The 20,534-nt window shown below is 40.1% G+C and overlaps 2 protein-coding genes and 1 pseudogene across 2 annotated transcripts; 2 read left to right on the forward strand and 1 right to left on the reverse strand.

The window, feature by feature from the left end:
* Positions 1 to 7,106: 7,106 nt before the first annotated feature.
* Positions 7,107 to 7,851, forward strand: LOC121752770 (the record flags this gene model as incomplete). The annotated part of the gene is made up of 2 exons (XM_042147864.1): positions 7,107 to 7,445; positions 7,670 to 7,851. Coding segments are annotated over 2 exons (420 nt in total), but the record flags the coding sequence as incomplete, so codon positions are not given.
* A 705-nt stretch (positions 7,852 to 8,556) lies between these two features.
* Positions 8,557 to 9,387, reverse strand: LOC121752771. Its single transcript, XM_042147865.1, has one exon. The coding sequence runs from the start codon at positions 9,385 to 9,387 to the stop codon at positions 8,557 to 8,559; it is 831 nt and encodes a 276-aa protein (XP_042003799.1).
* A 155-nt stretch (positions 9,388 to 9,542) lies between these two features.
* LOC121752772 lies at positions 9,543 to 15,873 on the forward strand (annotated as a pseudogene).
* Positions 15,874 to 20,534: the final 4,661 nt, after the last annotated feature.

Below are 20,534 nucleotides of genomic sequence, written 5' to 3' on the forward strand. Positions count from 1 at the left end.
ACTCACACACAATACATAATCATGTTAATCGGCTACCAAGAATTATAAGTATGTTTTCACATACCCAGCATAATATAGTACTATATGTCAGTTATTGTTTATATTCTACTCGTACTGCGAGGCAATGGGTGTGAACTGTGAAGTAGTAGTGACTCTCGTTTGCACTCTAGTCTAAGCTTATCTGGACCAACTCTTCACGCCATAACATGAGATATTTATAGGCTATAGCAATATGGATGATATCATGATATAACTGACACTAAAAAAAGGCGTAAAATAGTGACGGAATTAGTGACGACATTCAATAGCTCAACAACTAATGACTGAATTAGTGACGACATTCAATAGCTCAACAACTAATGACTGAATTAGTGACTGAAACGTGTCAATCACTAATGCGAAGCGGTCGCCTATGGTTTCAGTCACTAAAACTTTAGTGACGGAAATTCCTGAAGGGGTTGGCAGCGGAAGCATACATAAATCAATTACATAATAATTCTGATCTGTTTAGCAGATTATTTACACAAATTCTATTCGCACAATTATCTCATGTATCATGCTCATAATTTGAATAAAATCACGCCCTAAGTGTAATTGAAACCTAAAACATGCTTTTCTACAGATTAGCTATTTTACCTTAAGATTCTCCAAAGAATCGAAGATAGCTCGCGCCTTCTCCACGTGAATGTCTTGAGTACTAAACCACGGATCTTCTGACTGGTTCTCGGACTGTACGCTGATATCAGTGTGAGCTGATCTCACCAGAATACTAGGACTTAAATAAAGAAGAGAGAAATTCTATCTCGCGGAGGAGAGCTGAAGGAGAAAATTTCATATCTCACAGTGTAGGAGAGGGGGACGAAAATTATGATTAAAAATAAGTGTATTTTCTGTCTCCTTTATTCTCTTATTTATATTAACTCACATATTGGGCCCAATCAGGCTATCAGGGATCTATGAAAGGTTTTGGATATGGCCTCCCCAATTAGCTTTTTACTAATTAAATTGAACCCACAATTTAATACAAGCTTATATTGGAATATTACGAGCAGCCACTACAGAAGTAATATTGCACTGTCCATCCAAATCTGAAATTATAAGTAATCCGGGTTTCCATTGTTTGTCGTTCATTTCCCGTGCTTATGATAGAAACGTTCATTAGTTAATTATTGTTTGCTATGAACTTAATTAATGTTATTATTAATTCCAAGAGTGGACTTAGCAAGAAACGCTTATTTATTATTCATAGAGTAATCAAACTCCAACTAGCTAGGTTTCGAATAATAAAACCTTGTTTCTTGAGGACGTTATCAAACGAGACTCACCTCACGCACGATTCAATATAATAGCAATCCTAGCACCGCTAGATATTAATCACCATTACCCAATATACCAGGATTATTGGGTTGCGAAAAACTCGCACCATTTGGTAAGTCAAAGTAGTGCATAATCAATACCGTATGCTCAATGCTAACGTACATAAATTACGAAATAAATAATTATCAAGACCTCGTCTTTCAGTAGATAGCATAAAGACTTGTCTCGCTGTTAGATTCAATTCAGTGCTCTACCACACCAATGTCATCTTATTTCCGTAATGCTTAGAAATATGCGGACTGGCATTGCAACCTTTCACGATAGGTAGTCTAGGCCTATTTGGGTTGTAAAATTCTTCTATTTCTTTGTTCAGAACTGGCCGTGTTACCTTAAAGTGGACGACGCCCACAACCGGTCTACTAAAATAAAGACTTAGACTTTGTTAAGTTACTTATACATTTAAACATGCAATAAACATTCATTAAATGTAAAACATAATAACATTATAACAAAAATAATCTGTTTCATCCATTGGAAAATAATATAAGAGTTTTACAGTATTCAATCACTCGAAATGTGATTTCTAGTATACAAACTCTAACAATTCCGTCACTAAAACTTTTTACTGACAAGTTATTATTGACGGATCTGCCAAAATTTGATCTATCACTCATTAATTGGCGAATTTTTTGTAGTGTGAGCTTTGATGACCAATCACATCTACGTAGCCTTGATCCCCTTGGTTTTATGTAGTGTTTTATAGACTAATTATGTTGTAAGTTCGCTCTTATAATGCAATGCATGTTAATCAGGTCAGTTTGACGGGTTTCAGGTCAACTTTACTTGGATTGCGGTTTAATTGGGTGTGAGCTGATCGGATTGTGATTTTATCGGAATTAGGAATTTTCAACTCTAAACGTTTGGGTTCGGCCAGTGACGGATCCAGGATTTTTAATTCGGGGGTACGGAAAACAATTATGAAAGTTTTAAAATCCAAACAATCCTTTTTGTTCTCTTAAATACAAATGTGGAAAACAATTATGAAAGTTTAAAAATCCAAACAATCCTTTTTGTTCTCTTAAATACTTAAATACAAATGTCTTATGTAGGCATGAATTATATAACTTGGAAATAAATTTTGTTTGGCATAAAATATTTGAGTATATTTTTTAATTATTTTTTAATAGATTAACAGATCTTAGAATTGAAACGTGTGGATATAAATACTATAAGAAAAATGTCAATTATTCTTAAAAAATTATACATATTTTACTAGTTGTAAATGTTTTACATAGATGTGAGCATATTTTTTTTTATTTGAGAATTTGATCAAGAAGTATATAAATTTATTTTTTCAACTGTTTTAAAAATAATTGAAATAAGTTATATGATATAGTAGAACTTGAAATAAGTATTATGAGGGGTGTGATCAATTGCTAACTTTCTTAAGTTGCTAACTGTGAAAATGGGTAGTAGAACCACTGGACCAAAGAGGCTTTCTAACAAAATCATCTCAATACCTAGTATTAGTATTCTATTTTGGGGGTAAAGTTGTACCCCTTATTCTAAAGTGGATACGCCACTGGGTTCGGGCTAATCAGATTGGTACCAACAAAATTTACATATGATCAATCTAATACATAATGTTGAAAATTAATTTCAGTCCCATAAAAACATGTGTACTTTCCATTTCCGTCCGTCCCATAAAAATACCCAACTTATTACTCATATGCATCAATTTATTTACTACTTATACAACTAGGATCCACCGTTACAACTCATTAAACACTAATAATAATGTGTGTATCACTATCTACTAACACTACTTTAACTATTCTTCTCATCATTTCTCTTACTTTACCAATTGTGCATTATTTCCCGTGTCATTTCAAGTGCATATATTTTTGTGAGACAAATAGATTAATATTTATAGAAGTAAAATATCTAACAATGATACCATGAGATATATACTAAACTCAAATCTAATTAAATACCAATTTAAATTTGAAATAAAAATAAAATGTAAGTATATTTTGACAAATTTTAAAGCTTTTTTCATAATTCAACATATTATTATTTTTAAAATACATATTGATATTGATTTTTTATAATTAAAAATTAATTTTTAATTAAAATATATTTTTTTAAATCAAGCAAAAATATCCCACTCGCAGGGGGCCAGTGGGCTTTACCACCCAATGAAAGCGCGACAAGTGGGGGGAGCGCGTGATGCGCGTGGAACATGGTCTCGCCGATACCTCGTTTCTTTGAGATGAGACTAAGCCACCATCGAGTCACGTTACTAATGTCCTGAATGGTGTGGATTTTTTATTGGATCTCTACGTGAATAAATGTGTAGATTTCTTTTATTAATGCATATTAAAAAAAAACAATGCGTTGAATCTCATGAATGAGGAGGATTTTTTTTCTTTGTAAAATGCCACCTTAGGTTACACTCTCTCCGTCTCCAGAAAAATAATTCATTTTTGTCGTTTTGATCCATTTTTAAAATTAGTCTACTTCTATTTCTAATATTTTTTCCTTTATAATGAGGTGGAGCTCATTCCTTGCTAACAAACTAATATTGCAATAACTTTTCCTTTCTATATTTTTCATGTTTAATCGTTATCTTACTTCTGCCTTAGTGCATGAGCTTTAGCCTGCCGCAAAACTCTGTTGCCGTACATTTACCTTTGGATTTTATTTTATTATTATTATTTTTTCGTGAGCAATTCCTTGCAAAATGTCCGTCTTTGCCACATATATAACAACCGTCACTCCCAGCCTTACAGACTTCATTGTGCATCCTGTTACACTTAGAACAAGGACCGGGTCTCTGCTGATGTCCTCTTGTTTGACTGGGAGTAGCCTGCCTTCCAAAGTATTGGGAACATGTTCTCTGTTCTGGAGGAGCTCGGATATCACACCACTTGCGTTTGTTTTTAGAAATCTGAGCTTGGGTCTGTGGAGGCGTTGGTGTCGCAATCAGCACTGATCGCTCTTTTGGTATTGCTGCTCCTATCTCTAAGGTTCTGTTGAGCGACTTAGGGTAAGTCAACCCCATGTGACAGGCCACGGCCATTTCGATTCCATGTTTTAGACCGACACAAAATTCTTCAGCTACTTTCCTTAGACCGACACTTGGTCGAGAGAATTTTTGTGCGAGTCATAGGATGCTGCTCTACCGTATTTTGTCAGTGATATTGGATCTTGCCTCAAATGGTAGAAATCCATTTCCTGTGTCGTATTGTAGTTCGTGGGAATATATTTATCATATATTTCGATCTTGAACTGCTCCCATGTTAAATGTCCTAGTTGCACTGGAGTCATTATCATTTTCCGTTCTTCCCACCAGAAGGCGGCTGGTCCAGCTAACTGGAAGGGTACACAAGCTATGCGTTCTTGGTCTGTGCAGCGAAGAGAGTTGAATATGTATTCTAAGGTATGCACCCAAGCTTCAATATCTATCGGGTTTTCTATCACATGGAATACCGACGGGTTCTGTTGCAAGAATAGTTCGTCAATCCTCAACCCTGGTGGTGGATTCGTTCCTTGCAAACCCTTGTCACTTCTTTCCTCGTTGTTAGATCCTCTTCCGCTTAAGCCTGTTTGTCCAATATTCCTTTGTGCCATCCTGTCATTAGACTGAAAAGTATTAGGATATTCAAACTTTTATTGTTTTGTACTCCTTGTAATAAAGATCTTAATTACTTCACTTCTCGGGGATTACTTATTCTTATTCTGTGTATCGGGTAACCGACCACTTATACACGTATAGATCCTATGCACTGCGAAGGGACTAATAGGGTCGGAAATTAGAGATTTAAACTAGTGTTGTTACAACTATTTTTCTCATAACTGTACTATCTTAGTACATTGCATTCGATCCACTTGCAACTCGTAACAAGAAATGCTTAGTTACAGAATATTTTATGACTCGTTTTTATAGTAATATTAACTTTTCTAATTGGCGCATCATTCTTACGTATGCCCATTTTCGAATAACGGTCAAAGCCTTCCATTACCTTCCTTGAGGTCTCTCGTGGGGGACTTGGGAGTTGATCAAACAAATTTTAGTTTTGGTAGGAAATGAATTTAGGACTCAAAGAGAATTTTTCAAAATGTTATTGTTATTATTATTTTTTTTTTGAAGGTTCCATTATCACCTAGGAAAAGAAAACGATTAGGAGTAGTTCGATTGCCTGATCACAAGGTTTCCTTACAACTCTCATGGGTAGCTTACAAAAATAAGTCTTCAATAGGTGCGCGAACTGATTGGACTCATCATCAAGCCTACTCAAGGAAATACTATACTAGGTTTCAAAAGTCTTAGCTATACTCTCTGGTCTTGAGAAATTCCTTATTTGTGAGGGTTTTCCAGATGGAGGCATAAATGAAATGAATGAAAAATTCTCATAAGAGTGTCAACAATGGAATCTAAAGAATTAGTCAAACTGAAAAAGTTCTAGGTATCATTCATGATTACTTCAATGTGGTAAGGTTTGAAAGTGTGAAACGATTAATCGCCAGGGAATTTGAAAGCAAGCAAAATGCCCTAACCCTTGGTTTAAAAGATCATGACACAAGATCATGTCAATAAATCCTCAAGGTTTATGGACAATCCAAGAAAACGAATTTGTAGCGAAGAGAACTGTAATAACTAGTTAAGGAAGAACACAAATTGTTAGACTCAAAATCCAAAGATGGAGACAATAATTGCACTATAACTGTGAAAAAGAGATTGTCCGTTCATGAGAAGAAACTCAACAACAACCACATTGGAAACACAATTGGATAATGGATGGTCTATGTGATAGAAATCTGTGGGTTTCATCCTAAAACCAATTGGTGATAGGAGGAGGAGTCCATGTGACTTATATACTAGTTTCAGTTTTATCTTGACACCGATGTGGGACAGTTATATGTTATATTTTTAGTTTCAATTGCCAACACTATGAAGAATAGATCCATTTTAAGGGAGTACATTGTCCGTTTATCTCACATAATCGGGATAATTACATATTTCATACAAAATGTTTTACCTTTATTTCAATTTAGTACAAAAAGTATTAAGTTTACATATTTCATACAAAAAGTTTACTTAGTGTTCCAAAACAATACATTCCGTTATGTCCCTACTAACACCGTTACTTCCAATTACATCATACATACAAAAAGTTTCATCAATGTTTCAAATTTGTACAAAAAGTTTTAAATTAAAACTTTACATTAATTATTTCAAACACAGTTATTTTTATTACTCACAAAAATGAAAAACACAGAGAAAAAAAATCACCACTTTTCACCATCAAATTAGCGAATTTCATTTTATTGTCGAAGCTTTCTCATGTAACAATGGAGAATACAACTAAAAATATATTGAATCTTTTTTGTAAAAAATAAATATTAACTTATTGAGTGTTTGAAGCTCAAATTAGCCATTTTGTAAAGATGAAATATTGATTTATTTTATTTTGTGTTCTATAAAAAAATACAATAAAAAATAGAGTATATTGAGAGACGATTTTTTTTAAACCACGATCAATTGCTGGAAGAATTGATATTGACTGTTATTTTTTTAGAGTGATTAATTGTATTAAATCTCTAATTATTCTTTTATTATGATGATAAGTTAGACAAATTGTAAACTAACTAACGGTGTTTAAAATATTTAATGGAATGTATTAATTTAAAACACTAATGTAATTTTTTTTTTATGAAATATGAAAACTTAATACTATTTATACTAAATTGAAACAAATGTAAAACATTTTGTATGAAACATATAATTACCCCGGCATAATCTCACTCTTTCCTTCAACAATTGTTCCACCTCAACATTTTACAGCAGATTTTCATTTCAAAATCCCAATCAATATGTCGAAGTCCGGCAATTTCCTCGAATATATTGCGCTAAGAAAGCCAAAAGGACCGGGAAGTTGAGGTACCCATCGGAGAAAAAGAAGTTAAGAGAAAAGAAACAGACTAAAAGCGCCGCTCCGACACCCCTAGAAGGTGTTTGGAGAATTTCCCGACTCGCAGTTTCGGTTCAAGATGACCCTGGAAAGGATTTCTGGGATATCTCTGAGCCTCTGCTTAGAGAGATTGCCAAGATTCTTGAATTTCCGGTGAGAGATTGAATTTCAATTACTGAGCTCTGATTTTTTGCTTTTTATTTGATTAGGGAGCTTGGAATTGGTTCTTGATGATGCATCATTTGGTAAAAATCGTGTTTTTATCATGGAAGTTGTATCAATTTGAATGAAAAGCATGTTCCTAAATTGGATTATTCTTCTGTTGCTTTTGGATTTTCTATGACTATCTATGAAAATGTTTATGTAATGGTTTGCAGGTCTCCTCAATGTTGCCACCGGAAGCGTTCACTGTGGTTAGAAAATCGTTTGATGCAAGAAAGGTAGATTATTTCTGTTAAAGGAACACTGTAACTATTTGAGCTGCATAATTGGGATTTTTTATGTGCAAATTTTCTCACGTGGATCAAAGGTTAAGAGGAATGTGCAACAATCATTGGAATCCATTGGTATTGATAATGTTCTAGTATATATGATTCGAAAGCAAACTGTAGCTTAAAAGAAAACTAGCTTGCAATAAAAGAGCATATTGTTCAAGGCGAAGTGCTAACCTTTTTGTGTCGGGTGCTAGCAGATGCAGATTTAATTAGAGTATAAGGTAAAGTGGTAACCTTTTTTAGCATATTGTTCTTGGAGTCTGGGGCCACATACAATCATATGTGACAAAACATTGCCCCCACTACAGGACTCAATGTTTTGGAATGTTGGTCTTTGTCAAGAAATCTTACTCATTGGCAGGGAAGATAGATAAAGCAAAACATGATAAGAACACATATTTTAGGTAAGATAACTCCAAGATAGAAGAGTTATCTGCCCCAAACGGTTAAAAGTTCTAAGCTATGAGAAAGCATCTTAAGCATCAGTGTTTTTTTCTTTTTCATTTTTTTGGGGGGGAGGGGGAGATAATTCTCTAGTTTATTAGTTTTCAATTTTTTTGGGGAGGGGGAGATAAACACCTTTTCCAAGTCTGATAATTCTATAACCTTTCATAGTTACTAATTCTACTATGCATGCGAAGATGATTACTTGGCCCTTCACAAATATTTTCCCAACTAGGCAGCATTTGAGAACTCAAAACATTTATTAGTAGCAATCCAATTGAATTGATTAAAATTGAAAACAACAGCATAAAATAGAGGCAGTATGATTACAGCTTTAATGATAAGTCGAGGCCATCTTCTGGGTGTTGAACCTCTGCATTCTTGATGTGTCTGTGATGCTTTGCATTATCATTCTTTGCAATGGCTGTGGAGCTCACATTAGATGTACTTGCGCCCTGTCCTATTGGACCCGTCCTTCTCCCAATTGACATAACAGGGGGTATTTCCACGCTTTTGTAAATGCTACTGAGTTCCATAAAGGGATACGGTGCCTTATATCCATTAGAAGTTGGGAACATGGAGCCTGGGTAGTCACGGGCATCCATTTGTGGTTTAGAGGATTGTTTTGGGATAGTGGAAAAGCCACCAAATCTAAACGGCTGAGCTACACCAGATTCATGAGGCATGGGGAACAAGGAGCCTGGGCACTCATTCTGCACTTGATGCTCCATATATTGCGGGTAGTGTGCGCTCTTAATCATCTTCGGAACTTCGTTGAAGGAATTTGGAAAAGGGAAGGAGTTAATGACATTACCTGGATATCCTAAAGTAGCTTCTTGTCCTTGTGAAGCTCGCTTTTGCCCGACCTTCTCAACTTTATGAGCGTTTTGATGTCCACCTAGCGCTTGCTTATTAAAGAACTTCTTTGGGCAAAAGTTGCAGCTGTATTCTGGTTCCTCCTCGTGTACCACATGCTGAGGCTCCGATGCCTTTGAGGGCTCCAATTTACTGGTATCTGTCAAGTTAGGAAAAGGATTTAACTGGAGATCCATTTCTTCTGAGGATTGGTTCAAATCTAGTGATGGACAACCTTTTATCACTGATTTATTTTTAATATTCTTTTCCTCAACCTCTTCATTTGGAACTTTTTTCGACATTTTGGTGTAAGACATGTTTTCAGTACTTACCCTGGCTCTAGGAAAAGAGAGAGGTGAAGTTTCTGGCTAGGCTAATTTTTTCTTTTCTAGTGATGAATCCCTTAATTTTTAGAGGAGCGGTACCAATAACGGTATTATCCTGAAGAGTGGATTAGATGGCTAATAAAGACGTATCAATTGAGGCGCATGTAGATTTTGCAGATTTTTTTAGTAAGCCATTATGATTTTCCGTATACATTGATTTACAGGTTTGTGCCTGCCTGTAATTCATTGGCATTGGATTTCCAAGTAATTTCCTAATATAACCGGACGATGGATTAGCATTGCGAATTTCAGTTGGATTCAGTTACCAAATATGCGAGATTTAGTATTAAAGTTTCTGCAATCCATAGCCGCACAATTTGAATACAGTCTTGTACCTATCCCATCCACTGCGGACGTACAATTAGTAACCTGCTTTGCCTGCCTGTGCTGGGCTGGAACTGGGACAATCTCCTACACATCTTAATATTCCTTGTGTTGAGACCACCCTTGCCAAAGTTTAAAAGCTTGTACCTTTTCATAAAAAAAGAAAGGAAATATCATGTCTGCTGCCTGTGCTTATAAGAGTTTGAAAAAACTAAAGAATAATTGTAATTAAAAATAACTATTTCACCATTCTAACTAATTAACTAAAACATTGATGATTACCAATAAATGAAGAATAAATAAGATGTCCTTGTAACCAGAGTTCAAAATTGAACCAAAAACATAGTTCCTTGATTTGTTAGTATGTCGTGTTAATACACTTTAAAATGTTCTGTTGATTGTTTTCATATTTCTCAAGTCCTCACTTCTTATGTCCTGATAGTTAATTGTGCTGTTGAGGATATTAAATTTAAGGCTATAAATTTCTCAAGACAGTTAGGTACTGGAATTTTAAGTTGCTCTTAATTTTAAGAATAGCAGCTTAGTGTGATAGGGATCGATTCCCTGTATTTTTTGTAGATTTTCATAGTTTTCTTTTAGGATATATTTTGATTGGTTTCTAGTTGGAGTAGGAATCTTGTAAGTTATGTTATAGGATTTCTTGAGTATCGTTATTTAGCAGGTAGGTTTTAATTTCCTTTTCCTAGTAGGAGTCTTGTTACAAACTCTACATATACCGCTTCAATGATAGCAGGAGGTATCTGCTAAAGATCATTGTGGATGGAAGTTTTCTGTGGCCTCGAAAGAGGACTCTTTTAATTTGGTTTTGATATTTATCATTTTGTTCTTATTCATATACCTTGTGCACTTTAGTTACTCTCTCTGGTCTTTTATCATACATCCTGTGGATAGTGTATTACTGCCGCCTTTGCTCCGTATCAGTGTGTGTTAGTTTAAGCTGAAGTTCTGCCATGCTTAGTGGTTTTGCTTTCACTTCTCTTGCCCCATCCTCCCGACCCCTTTGGATTTATATGTAAATTGAACATAATTCAAACTTTCTGTTTATGCTCCAAATCTGACCCTATTCCAACTGCAAATGATCATGAGCTGAATCCACATTGAATATCACATTATGCTATTCATGTTTGGCTATTTTAGAAAATATTCTTATTGGTTTTTGGTAATTGAATTTAAAGGTGGCTTTGTGTTTGATTATATAGTGGTACTTGAATCTATTCAAATATTCATTTTGGAAATCCTTACCCTTACTTATACGGGTTAATTCTTTTTTGATTCTAGGGCATTATTTACATTCTTTTTGTGTACTGCGTTTTTTTTAAATTACAAGTTTGGGAGAGACGCATGAGTGTCATGCGTCTTTTGCTAATGAAACGCAAGAGCTAGAGCATACGCAAGAGCATCATGCGTTTCATTAACAAAAGACGCATGACACTCATGCGTCTCTCCCAAACTTGTAATTTTAAAAAAACGCAGTACATAATAAGAATGTAAATAACGCCCTAGAATAAAAAAAGAATTAACCCTTACTTATACTTGTTTGGTTCATTGTCTGCAAAATTTGCTAAATATTGTGACATTGAGGATAATTCCTCGCATCATCTTCCACAAAACAGATAAGCATGACATCAAATAAAGTTTATTTCACTTACAGCTCTAACTTAGCCTCAGACACCAATCAGTGTGTTTTGTACAGCTTTACTTTACTTTTTCTTGATTAAGAGAGTGAGATAATTGAAAGTTTTAACTGGATAACAGAACCATGTACTCCTGGGTGAAGAGAGAGAGAGAGAGAGATGTTTATCTCTCCTGGAAAACTTCAGCATTGAAATCAACAGACAAAATAGTTTGTGACTTTTGTTCTCGAAGAATGACGCAACTTTCTGTTCATTGAGCCTTTGGTTTGAAGGACTTCAAAGGGGCACAATATGTTAATTAAATATGATTTTGTTCTAATAATTTCGTTGTGTTATGGTTGATATACATCAGTATTCCCTCCGTCAACAACCAATATCTGTTTTTTGTTTTGGGCCGTCCAAAAAAAATTAGTCATCTTCTATTTTTAGTAAGTTTCTCTCTCTAATAAGATGGAACCCATTTTCATTAACAATATTCCAACCACGTTTTGCCTTTCTCTCTCTCCTACTTTACCGATTTTGCATTAAAATCCACTACCAATGTCTTGGTATTGGACGGAGGGTGTATATGATATGACATGTTTGTTGATGCTACTTTTATAGTCCGATTGAAGAAACTTCAAATTTCTAATGTTTTATTAATTTACAAATGAGGATGTTAGATCAAATTTGTTGTAACCAAATTTTACTAGACAAACGAACTTTCATTTGCTTACTTTAGCTGCAGAAAGAGCCAAAGTTTGTATATACTGTAGATATGGATGTTCATAAGCTCCTTCACCTTGAACCTCGTACCTAGGAGTTCATTTCAGAATTGGAACCAAATAATGGGTGTCTAGAGTTTCTGCATTTTGACAAGACTTTTGGTGACTTAACGAGTATTATACGCGAATGCCAAAAGATAAAAGAAAGTGCAACATCTGCAGAAGTTGTTCACAGCAATCATATTACGGGTTCTGACAACTTCTCTGCAACCAGAAAACCTAGAGTAGTAGTTGTTGGTAGTGGTCCATCTGGTTTGTTTGCTTCTCTTGTGCTCGCTGAAGTTGGTGCAGATGTTACACTCATAGAAAGGGGGGAAGCTGGTGAATAAAGAGGACGGGACATTAGTGCTCTAATAGTCCGTCGAATGTTGCAAGTGGAAAGCAATTTCTGCTTTGGAGAGGTCATATCTTTATCCATATAGTAGTTTGAAGGTTTTCTAGTCCTTGGTTATGTTTCTGTGGCATCTCTCATTTTTCCTTGGTCTGGTTGTGCAAATCTGTCCTATAATTATATAATCAAAATGTAACAGCAGTTGAGTCAGCTTACCATCAAATGACTAGCGACTGTATTAGTTTAACCGTAACTCAGGCATTCAAATTACCCACTGTTTCAAAAGGTTCTGTCCCCATTTCCCAAGTCCATGATTTTGACTTGTTACCATGAATGTATTTCTGCACTTGTTGCCATGGTTGATTTTATTAAAAACTTATGTATGACAGGGTGGTGCAGGTACTTGGAGTGACGGGAAACTGGTAACAAGGACCGGAAGAAATAATAGTAGTGTCTTAACAGTAAGCGTTGCTCTCTCATCGTAGTATTTGGTGCAGCTTCCTGCAATATGCAGTGTTTCTGATATTTTCAACTTACTGCTTCTTGCAACATATCCGCTACTTACATTGGTGGTCATTTCCTTTGGCTTTATCTTTTGCATGAATAGGTTTTGAATACTTAGGTTAACTTTGGAGCCCCATGTTGTATATTGGTTGATGGGAAACCTCATCTTGGAACTGACAGATTGATTCCGCTACTTCAAAATTTTTAACACTACCTGCAAGAATTGGGTGTGAGTTCCTTTGTGTGTTTTGCTCTTCTATAACCAGTTGTAGGGTTGTTCCTGTATAGCTATCAATACTCGGTTGATTTTCCTCTTAATGTTTCATTTGCCAATAATCAATATGCTCAGGTAACCATTAGATTTGGGATGAGAGTGGATGATCTGCTGGTCAATGGTGATACTGTTTCAGGTGTTAAAATCTCTGATTCAAGAGGCAGCTTCGACTCTAGTTCGCAGAAGTTGGGATGTGATGCCATAGTTCTTGCAGTGGGGCCATTCTGCGCGCGACACTTATCAAATGCTTCTTTCTCATAATGTGAATGTGGTTCATAAGGATTTTGCTGTAAGTTTCTTGTTATGATTTTTCTTCTCTCTCACTATTTTTCAGTCCTCTTGCAAGTTACATTGCAATTTATCTTCAGTGAATGATTTGTCCAAATTTATTGTTTCTTGTGTTCACTGTTCACAAGAAGGTTATTATGATCAATAATTTATATTATTGGTGATAAAAAGCAAAACATAACAATACAGGAAACATAATGTTGTATTTTAATTTGATTGTCGTATTTGCTACGTTCATTTGCAGCAACTGCTACGAATACATATAAGCTCATTTTTTGTGAACTTTACAGGTTGGCTTGCGGGTGGAGCATCCTCAAGAACTGATAAATGATATACAGGTTGGTCACTTACTAGACTAAAGTTACGTACGGCTTCCTTGATATTCCCTTTTAACGGAGGACTTTATTGTATGAGTCAAACTGTCTGCTGCTTCTCAAATTAAAGCCTTGACAGTCTTATTCTGTGCATCTAAAGTGATGATCTTTGCAGTATTCTGGATTAGCCAACGAGGTTCGATGTGGGCGTGGGAAAGTACCAGTAGCTGATTACCAGGTTGCTCGGTATGTTGAAGGAACAGATACAAGCATACTCTCGAATATGGAGCCAGTAACTCGTAGTTGTTATTCCTTTTGCATGTGCCCTGGAGGCCAGGTATTGTTTATCGTTCTTGTACCTCATCATTTTTACGACAGTCTGCTGTTCATACTCGCACTATATAGGCATCCTTGGACGTATAAAATCCATGTTATCACCTATTCCCACTTCTTGATTAAGAAGCGACTTGCAATTAGCAATGATGGTTAGAATCTGTATATTATCGATACCATGTGAAACTGGGTTTCCTCGCACAACATTCGTGATTGACAGCCACATCAAACAATTACTATGCAGGTGGTTCTTACCAGCACTGATCCATCCGAACTTTGTATCAATGGCATGTCATTTTCTCGACGTTCATCTAGGTGGGCAAATGCAGCACTAGTAGTAACGTGTCGTCAAAAGATTTTGAAGATTTAAACTTGACTGGCCTTCTTGCAGGGGTAGAGTTCCAGGTACTTTCTGATCTGGCTGATTTCAATGGTTTCCTGAACTATTATAAACAAGATTAAGTTTCGACTTTTGATTTCGAAATCTCTCATCCTCTGCACATGTACGCCATCATTCACTGTCCAGAGAACATTTGAGCGGAAAGCGGCTCTGATGGGTGGGGGTGACTTTGTGGTTCCAGTTCAAACAGTTACTGATTTCCTCGATAACAGATTGCTAGGTGCGAATCTCTCTCTCTCTCTCGCTCGTTGCATTACTGTTCTTGAAGGCTTATCTCGACTAGCTTTATTTTGCAGCAACATCGGTACCACCATCCAGTTATAGATTGGGGGTAAAGCCTGCAAATCTTCATGAGCTGTACCCCCTTCATATCACTGAAGCTTTGCAACGAGCGATTTCAATGTTCAACGAAGAGGTTTAACCCCCGCACCCCGTTGCACTTTTAGTGTATTTAAAATTTACCCAAATTAAACTGTAAGAACTTCATATTGAACATGGTTGTTCTTTTATAACTTTATCACAGCTTCCCGGATTCATCTCCAGCAGCGCGCTTCTACATGGAGTCGAGGTAAATCCACTCGTTCAATCACACGACCTGCATTGCAGTTCTGCACATACGATTCTTGAAAATGGCTAACAGCTTTTTACGACGATCACGTTCATGTGTCCTGCAGACGAGAACTAGTTCTCCCATCCAAATCACGCACAGAAGTGATACTTGGGAGAGCACATCGCTCAAAGGGCTGTACCCAGTTGGTGAGGAGGCTGGGTACGTGATACGGGTGCCCCCGAGGCAGAGGAGGCAACTGTCCCTGAGGCGGAGGAACACACGGCTGTTCAGGAAGCATCTCCGTCGCGACAACACAAGAAGAAGGAAGCAGCCGCGACGAGGACGCTGAGACCGCGGGATCGCATCAAGGCGCCGGCGAAGTTTGCGAATTAAGTCGCCTAGGCTGCGACTAATTCGTTAGTTACTGTTTTATTGTTTTAATATTTTTGTTTAACTTATTTTTGGGATTATTCTTGTTATTTTAATTATATTTGAGTCGGGCAAATTATAAGCCCAATTCGGGTTTTCTTAGTTGGTTCTTTCCCGAACGTATTAGGATAGGTCGAACCAACCCTAGGGTTTTAGTATAAATAGAGCCACAATGTAATCAATTGATTATCGATGAAATTAATGTATTTTGGCTCAATTGAGTAGCACACAAGAAACACTCTCTCAGGTTGCCGACGAGTCTTCACTTGCGCTCAGCCACCCTTTAACCGGACTCGCCGCCGACCCAACGCTTGGGCCCTCGACGACGACGACAACTGTTTCTTGGTTGCGTGTGAAGTTTACACGTGAGGAATTAGAATCATAACAACTGGTACCTTTCATTGTGATCAAGCACCGCCGACCAGCCTCCTTACCGGAGGCAACGCCCAGGAATTGGGGACCGATCAGCCCCGACGCTTCACGGCGAGTGGCCGCATCGGTGACGGATCGCAGAGGATTCGGCGCGACGACCCGGAGACGAGCAGCGTGCCACGCACTGCATCGGGGGCGTTCGACCCTACCGTGTCGGCGCTGGACAAAATTATGGCACGATTGGATCAGATGGAATTTAGACTGGATGCGTCAGATAGAAGGTTCGATCGGGTGGAGGCCACGCGCCTTCCCGAACCGGATCCTCCATATTTTTCGGACGATGGGGACATCGATGGGTCTCGTTCCCAGGGGGATGTATGGTCGGCCGATGAGGAAGGGCCCCCGGTTTTCAACCACGACAGGCGTGTCCGTGGTGGGGCTTTCCGCCGGTGGAGGGGCGCGGGTCGCGATTTACACAGGCGAGAGATAGGGCTCGCACAGCCTGGCTCTGGCGCGATTCCTTATCGCACGCACACGGCCCCGCGGCCTCGCACGAGCTGGGATAGACCGGCTGATCGCATCACAACAGAGCTCGATAGGGGCTTCCGGGGATACCGTCAACCAACATCGTGGGACTCCCCTTTGCATCGCACGAATAACACGGGCGCCAGAACTGATAGACCCAAGGACCTCTCCATGAAGGCGCCCCGTTTCGACGGCTCCGACGCGACAAATTGGATTTCCAGGGTTGAGTACTATTTCGACCACCTGCAGATGTCGGATTATGAATGCCTTCACTATGTGGTTATGCTTTTTCAACCTCCGGCGACTGAGTGGATCTTTAATTACCGAGATAATAACCCTGTGGTGACGTGGCGGGAGTTCTTGGAGGATGTGCGACACAGGTTTGATCCACAAAGCTTACGAAATTGCATTGGACCGTTATCCAAGTTGGTGCAGACAGGGACGGTCGCGGAATATCACGATGCGTTTGAACGCTATCTTAATCGGGTACGGGGTCTTTCCGAGGAGGAACTGATTCCTATTTTTATAACTGGCCTTAAGGAGCCGATTCAAGAGAAGGTAGAGTTACAGCAGCCGGGCTCTCTAGCGGAGGCGATGGCTTTGGCCTTGCGATTGGCTGCGTCATAGGAGTAGAGACACCCCCCACAGAACCGTAGTAAGTGGAGCAGCCGCGATAACAGGGCTCCGGCCATAAGCCAAGCCGCCCCAGCCGGCCAACCAGACACGTCGGCACGGGATTCCCAGAGACCGAGCTTCAGACCGATTCGAGTTTCGAACGCAGAAAAGGCAGAGCGTTCACGGAAGAGACTATGTTACCATTGCCCGGAAAAGTGGGCGCCGGGCCATGTGTGCAAACAAAAGATGTTGTCTTATGTGGGTGAGGATGACGGCGACAACACGGTTGAGGAATCTGATTGCAGTGAGGAATGTGAAACGCGTATCACTGCCGATTTGTCGCATCTTCATGCCTTGGCCGGAGGCACTAAGGTTCGCCCATTTAATGTTGTGGGTACAATCGCGACAACAACGGTCAGCATTCTTATCGAGATTTTGACCACCGTATCCACCTGCTTCCTGACTCTAAACCGGTCAATGTGCGGCCTTACCGTTACCCCTATTTTCAGAAGAACGAGATCGAGCAACAGGTGCAGGATATGCTCGAGCAAGGGATAATTCAACTAAGTCACAACCCGTTCTCTTCTCCGGTCCTCCTTATCTGGAAGAAGGATGGGACATTCAGATTCTGCATTGATTACCGGGCCCTTAACTTGGCAACGGTCCCGGATCATTTTCCCATACCAACTGCGGACGAACTGTTTGATGAGCTCGGCAGGGCAAAATATTTCACTAAATTGGACTTACGTTCGGGCTACCATCAGATCCGCATGCATGACGCGGATGTCTTCAAGACGGCTTTTAGAACCCACGTCGGTCATTTTGAATTCTTGGTTATGCCGTTTGGACTCACTAATGCCCCGTCGACTTTTCAGGCTGCCATGAACCGAATTTTCGAGCCCCTACTAAGGAAATGTGTTATCGTCTTCTTCGACGACATACTTGTTTACAGCCCTACATTGGAGGAGCACTGTTCCCATTTAGCTGACGTGCTGACGCTGCTGCAGACACATCAGTTCTTTGTCAAGCTTTCCAAATGTTCTTTTTGCGGTACCACAGTGGAGTATTTGGGTCATTTGGTGACAGAAGGGTGCCTGAAAGCTGATCCGGCAAAGATTGCAGCAATGACGTCGTGGCCGCAACCTAAATCAGTCAAGCAATTGCGAGATTTTTTGGGTTTGACAAGATACTATCGCCGTTTCGTTGCTAATTACGCTCTGATAGCGTCACCCCTCACAGATTTACTAAAAAAGGAAGCTTTATTGTGGTCGCCGGCGGCGGATGCAACGTTCGCGAGTCTCAAGAAGGCGATGACTTCAGCCCCTGTCCTTAGCCTGCAAGATTTTGACAAACCGTTTTGCCTCGAGACAGACGCTTCAGATGTTGGCATCGGGGCAGTGCTAATCCAGGATAAGCACCCGATCGCTTACTTCAGTAAGAAATTGGGTCTGCGTCGCCGCGTGGCATCGACCTACCACAAGGAACTTTATGCCATAGTAGAGGCCGTGCAGAAATGGCGACAATGCCTTCTCGGGCGGGAGTTTGTCATTCGAAGCGATCAAAAGAGTTTGAAGGATCTCCTGCAGCATATAGTCCAGACTCCGGACCATCAACTCTCTGTGCGGAAATTGATGGGGTATAGGTTCAGTATCGAGTACAAAAAGGGCAGCACGAATAAGGCGGCTGAAGCTTTGTCGCGTCGGGTTGACGATGGCGACTTGGGCGACACCGGGGAGGAAACTGACGAACAGCTCCCGGCAGAATCGGACAGAGCGACCTTCTTAGCAGCCAGTGCTCACCCGGTACCTCAATTGTTGGAATTACTACGACAAGAGACCTCACAGTTATCTGAATTGCGTGAGTTGGTCGCTCAGATCGCAACAGGGACGGCTCCGGCTCATCTGTCCTTCGCATACGACCTTGTTTATTTCAAGTGTCCTATCCTCCTCAGCTCCAATTCCAAGCTCAAGCGACTTCTCTTGGCTGAACATCACTGCTCGCCTATTGCTGGCCATCCCGGGCACGAGAGAACGTTTTGTCTGTTATCGGCGGGATTTTACTAGCCAAATATGCTCAAAGATGTGAGGAAATTTGTCGAGGCTTGTGCCGTGTGTCAATCAACTAAGTACTCAACTCAGAAGCCTGCAAGATTGCTGCAACCACTGTCGATTCCCTCGCAGGTATGGGAAGATGTGTCCATGGACTTCATTACGGGACTTTCCCCATCTAGAGGGTACACGACGATCATGGTGGTGGTTCGGCGCACTTATTCATTAACACTGAGGTACGTCACCATGGATTTCCGAAGACGTTGGTGTCTGATAGAGACTCGGTGTTCTCGAATGCCACTTGGGAAGAGATGCTCCGTCTTAGCGGCACCAAACTTCATTTTTCCACAGCCTACCATCCTCAAACAGACGGCCAAACGGAGGTTCGAAACAGAGATTTGGAGCAATATCTGCGTGCGTTCGATGCAGATCGCCCTTCTAAATGGTGTAATCTACTGCCGTGGGCCGAACTGTCCCTTAATTGTTTCCACCACGCCGCGCTAGGCACATCGCCCTTAAAGGAACTATATGGCCGCGAGCCTCCACTGCTGGTGGCGATGTCTGCATCGGCATCAACCCCACCTAAGGTGGCTAGCTTGGGACACTCCTTCGCGAGCTGCGTGGTAATTTGGAGCGCGCACAGCAGAGAATAAGGGATTCTGCGAATAAGCGGCGACGACATGTGGAGTTTGAGGAAGGGGACCTAGTGTGGCTTAAACTGCAACCGTACCGACAACACTCGGTGGCAAAGCCGCTTTCGGTCAAGCTATCGAGGCGCTACTATGGCCCGTTCGAAGTCTTGCAGCTTGTAGGCCCGGTGGCGTATCGCCTGCGCCTTCCGGAGGGCAGCCGAATCCATGACGTCTTTCACGTCAGCCTCATTAATAAAATTTGTGGCAGGGGAGGACTCGGTTCTTCACGTTCCCCTACCATCCGACTTTGTGGGGAGTCGCCCCGTCGTGCACCCAGTAGCTTTGGTTGATTCGCGGGTAATGTGGCATGAGGGCAAGGCGGTTGAGCATGTGCTAGTGCGTTGGTCGGATGGCACGGACTCTCCTTCGTGGGAACCTTTGGACGTCATTCGCACGCGTTTTCCTGGCCTTCCCCTTGAGGTCAAGGAGGCTGTTAAGCCGGGGGGAGTTGATACGGGTGCCCCCGAGACAGAGGAGGCAATTGTCCCTGAGGCGGAGGAACACACGGCTATTCAGGAAGCATCTCCGTCGCGACAACACAAGAAGAAGGAAGCAGCCGCGACGAGGATGCTGAGACCGCGGGATCGCATCAAGGCGCCGGCGAAGTTTGCGAATTAAGTCGCCTAGGCTGCGACTAATTTGTTA

The sequence above is a fragment of the Salvia splendens genome, chromosome 10 (genome assembly GCF_004379255.2).
Source record: "Salvia splendens isolate huo1 chromosome 10, SspV2, whole genome shotgun sequence".
NCBI lineage: Eukaryota > Viridiplantae > Streptophyta > Magnoliopsida > Lamiales > Lamiaceae > Salvia > Salvia splendens.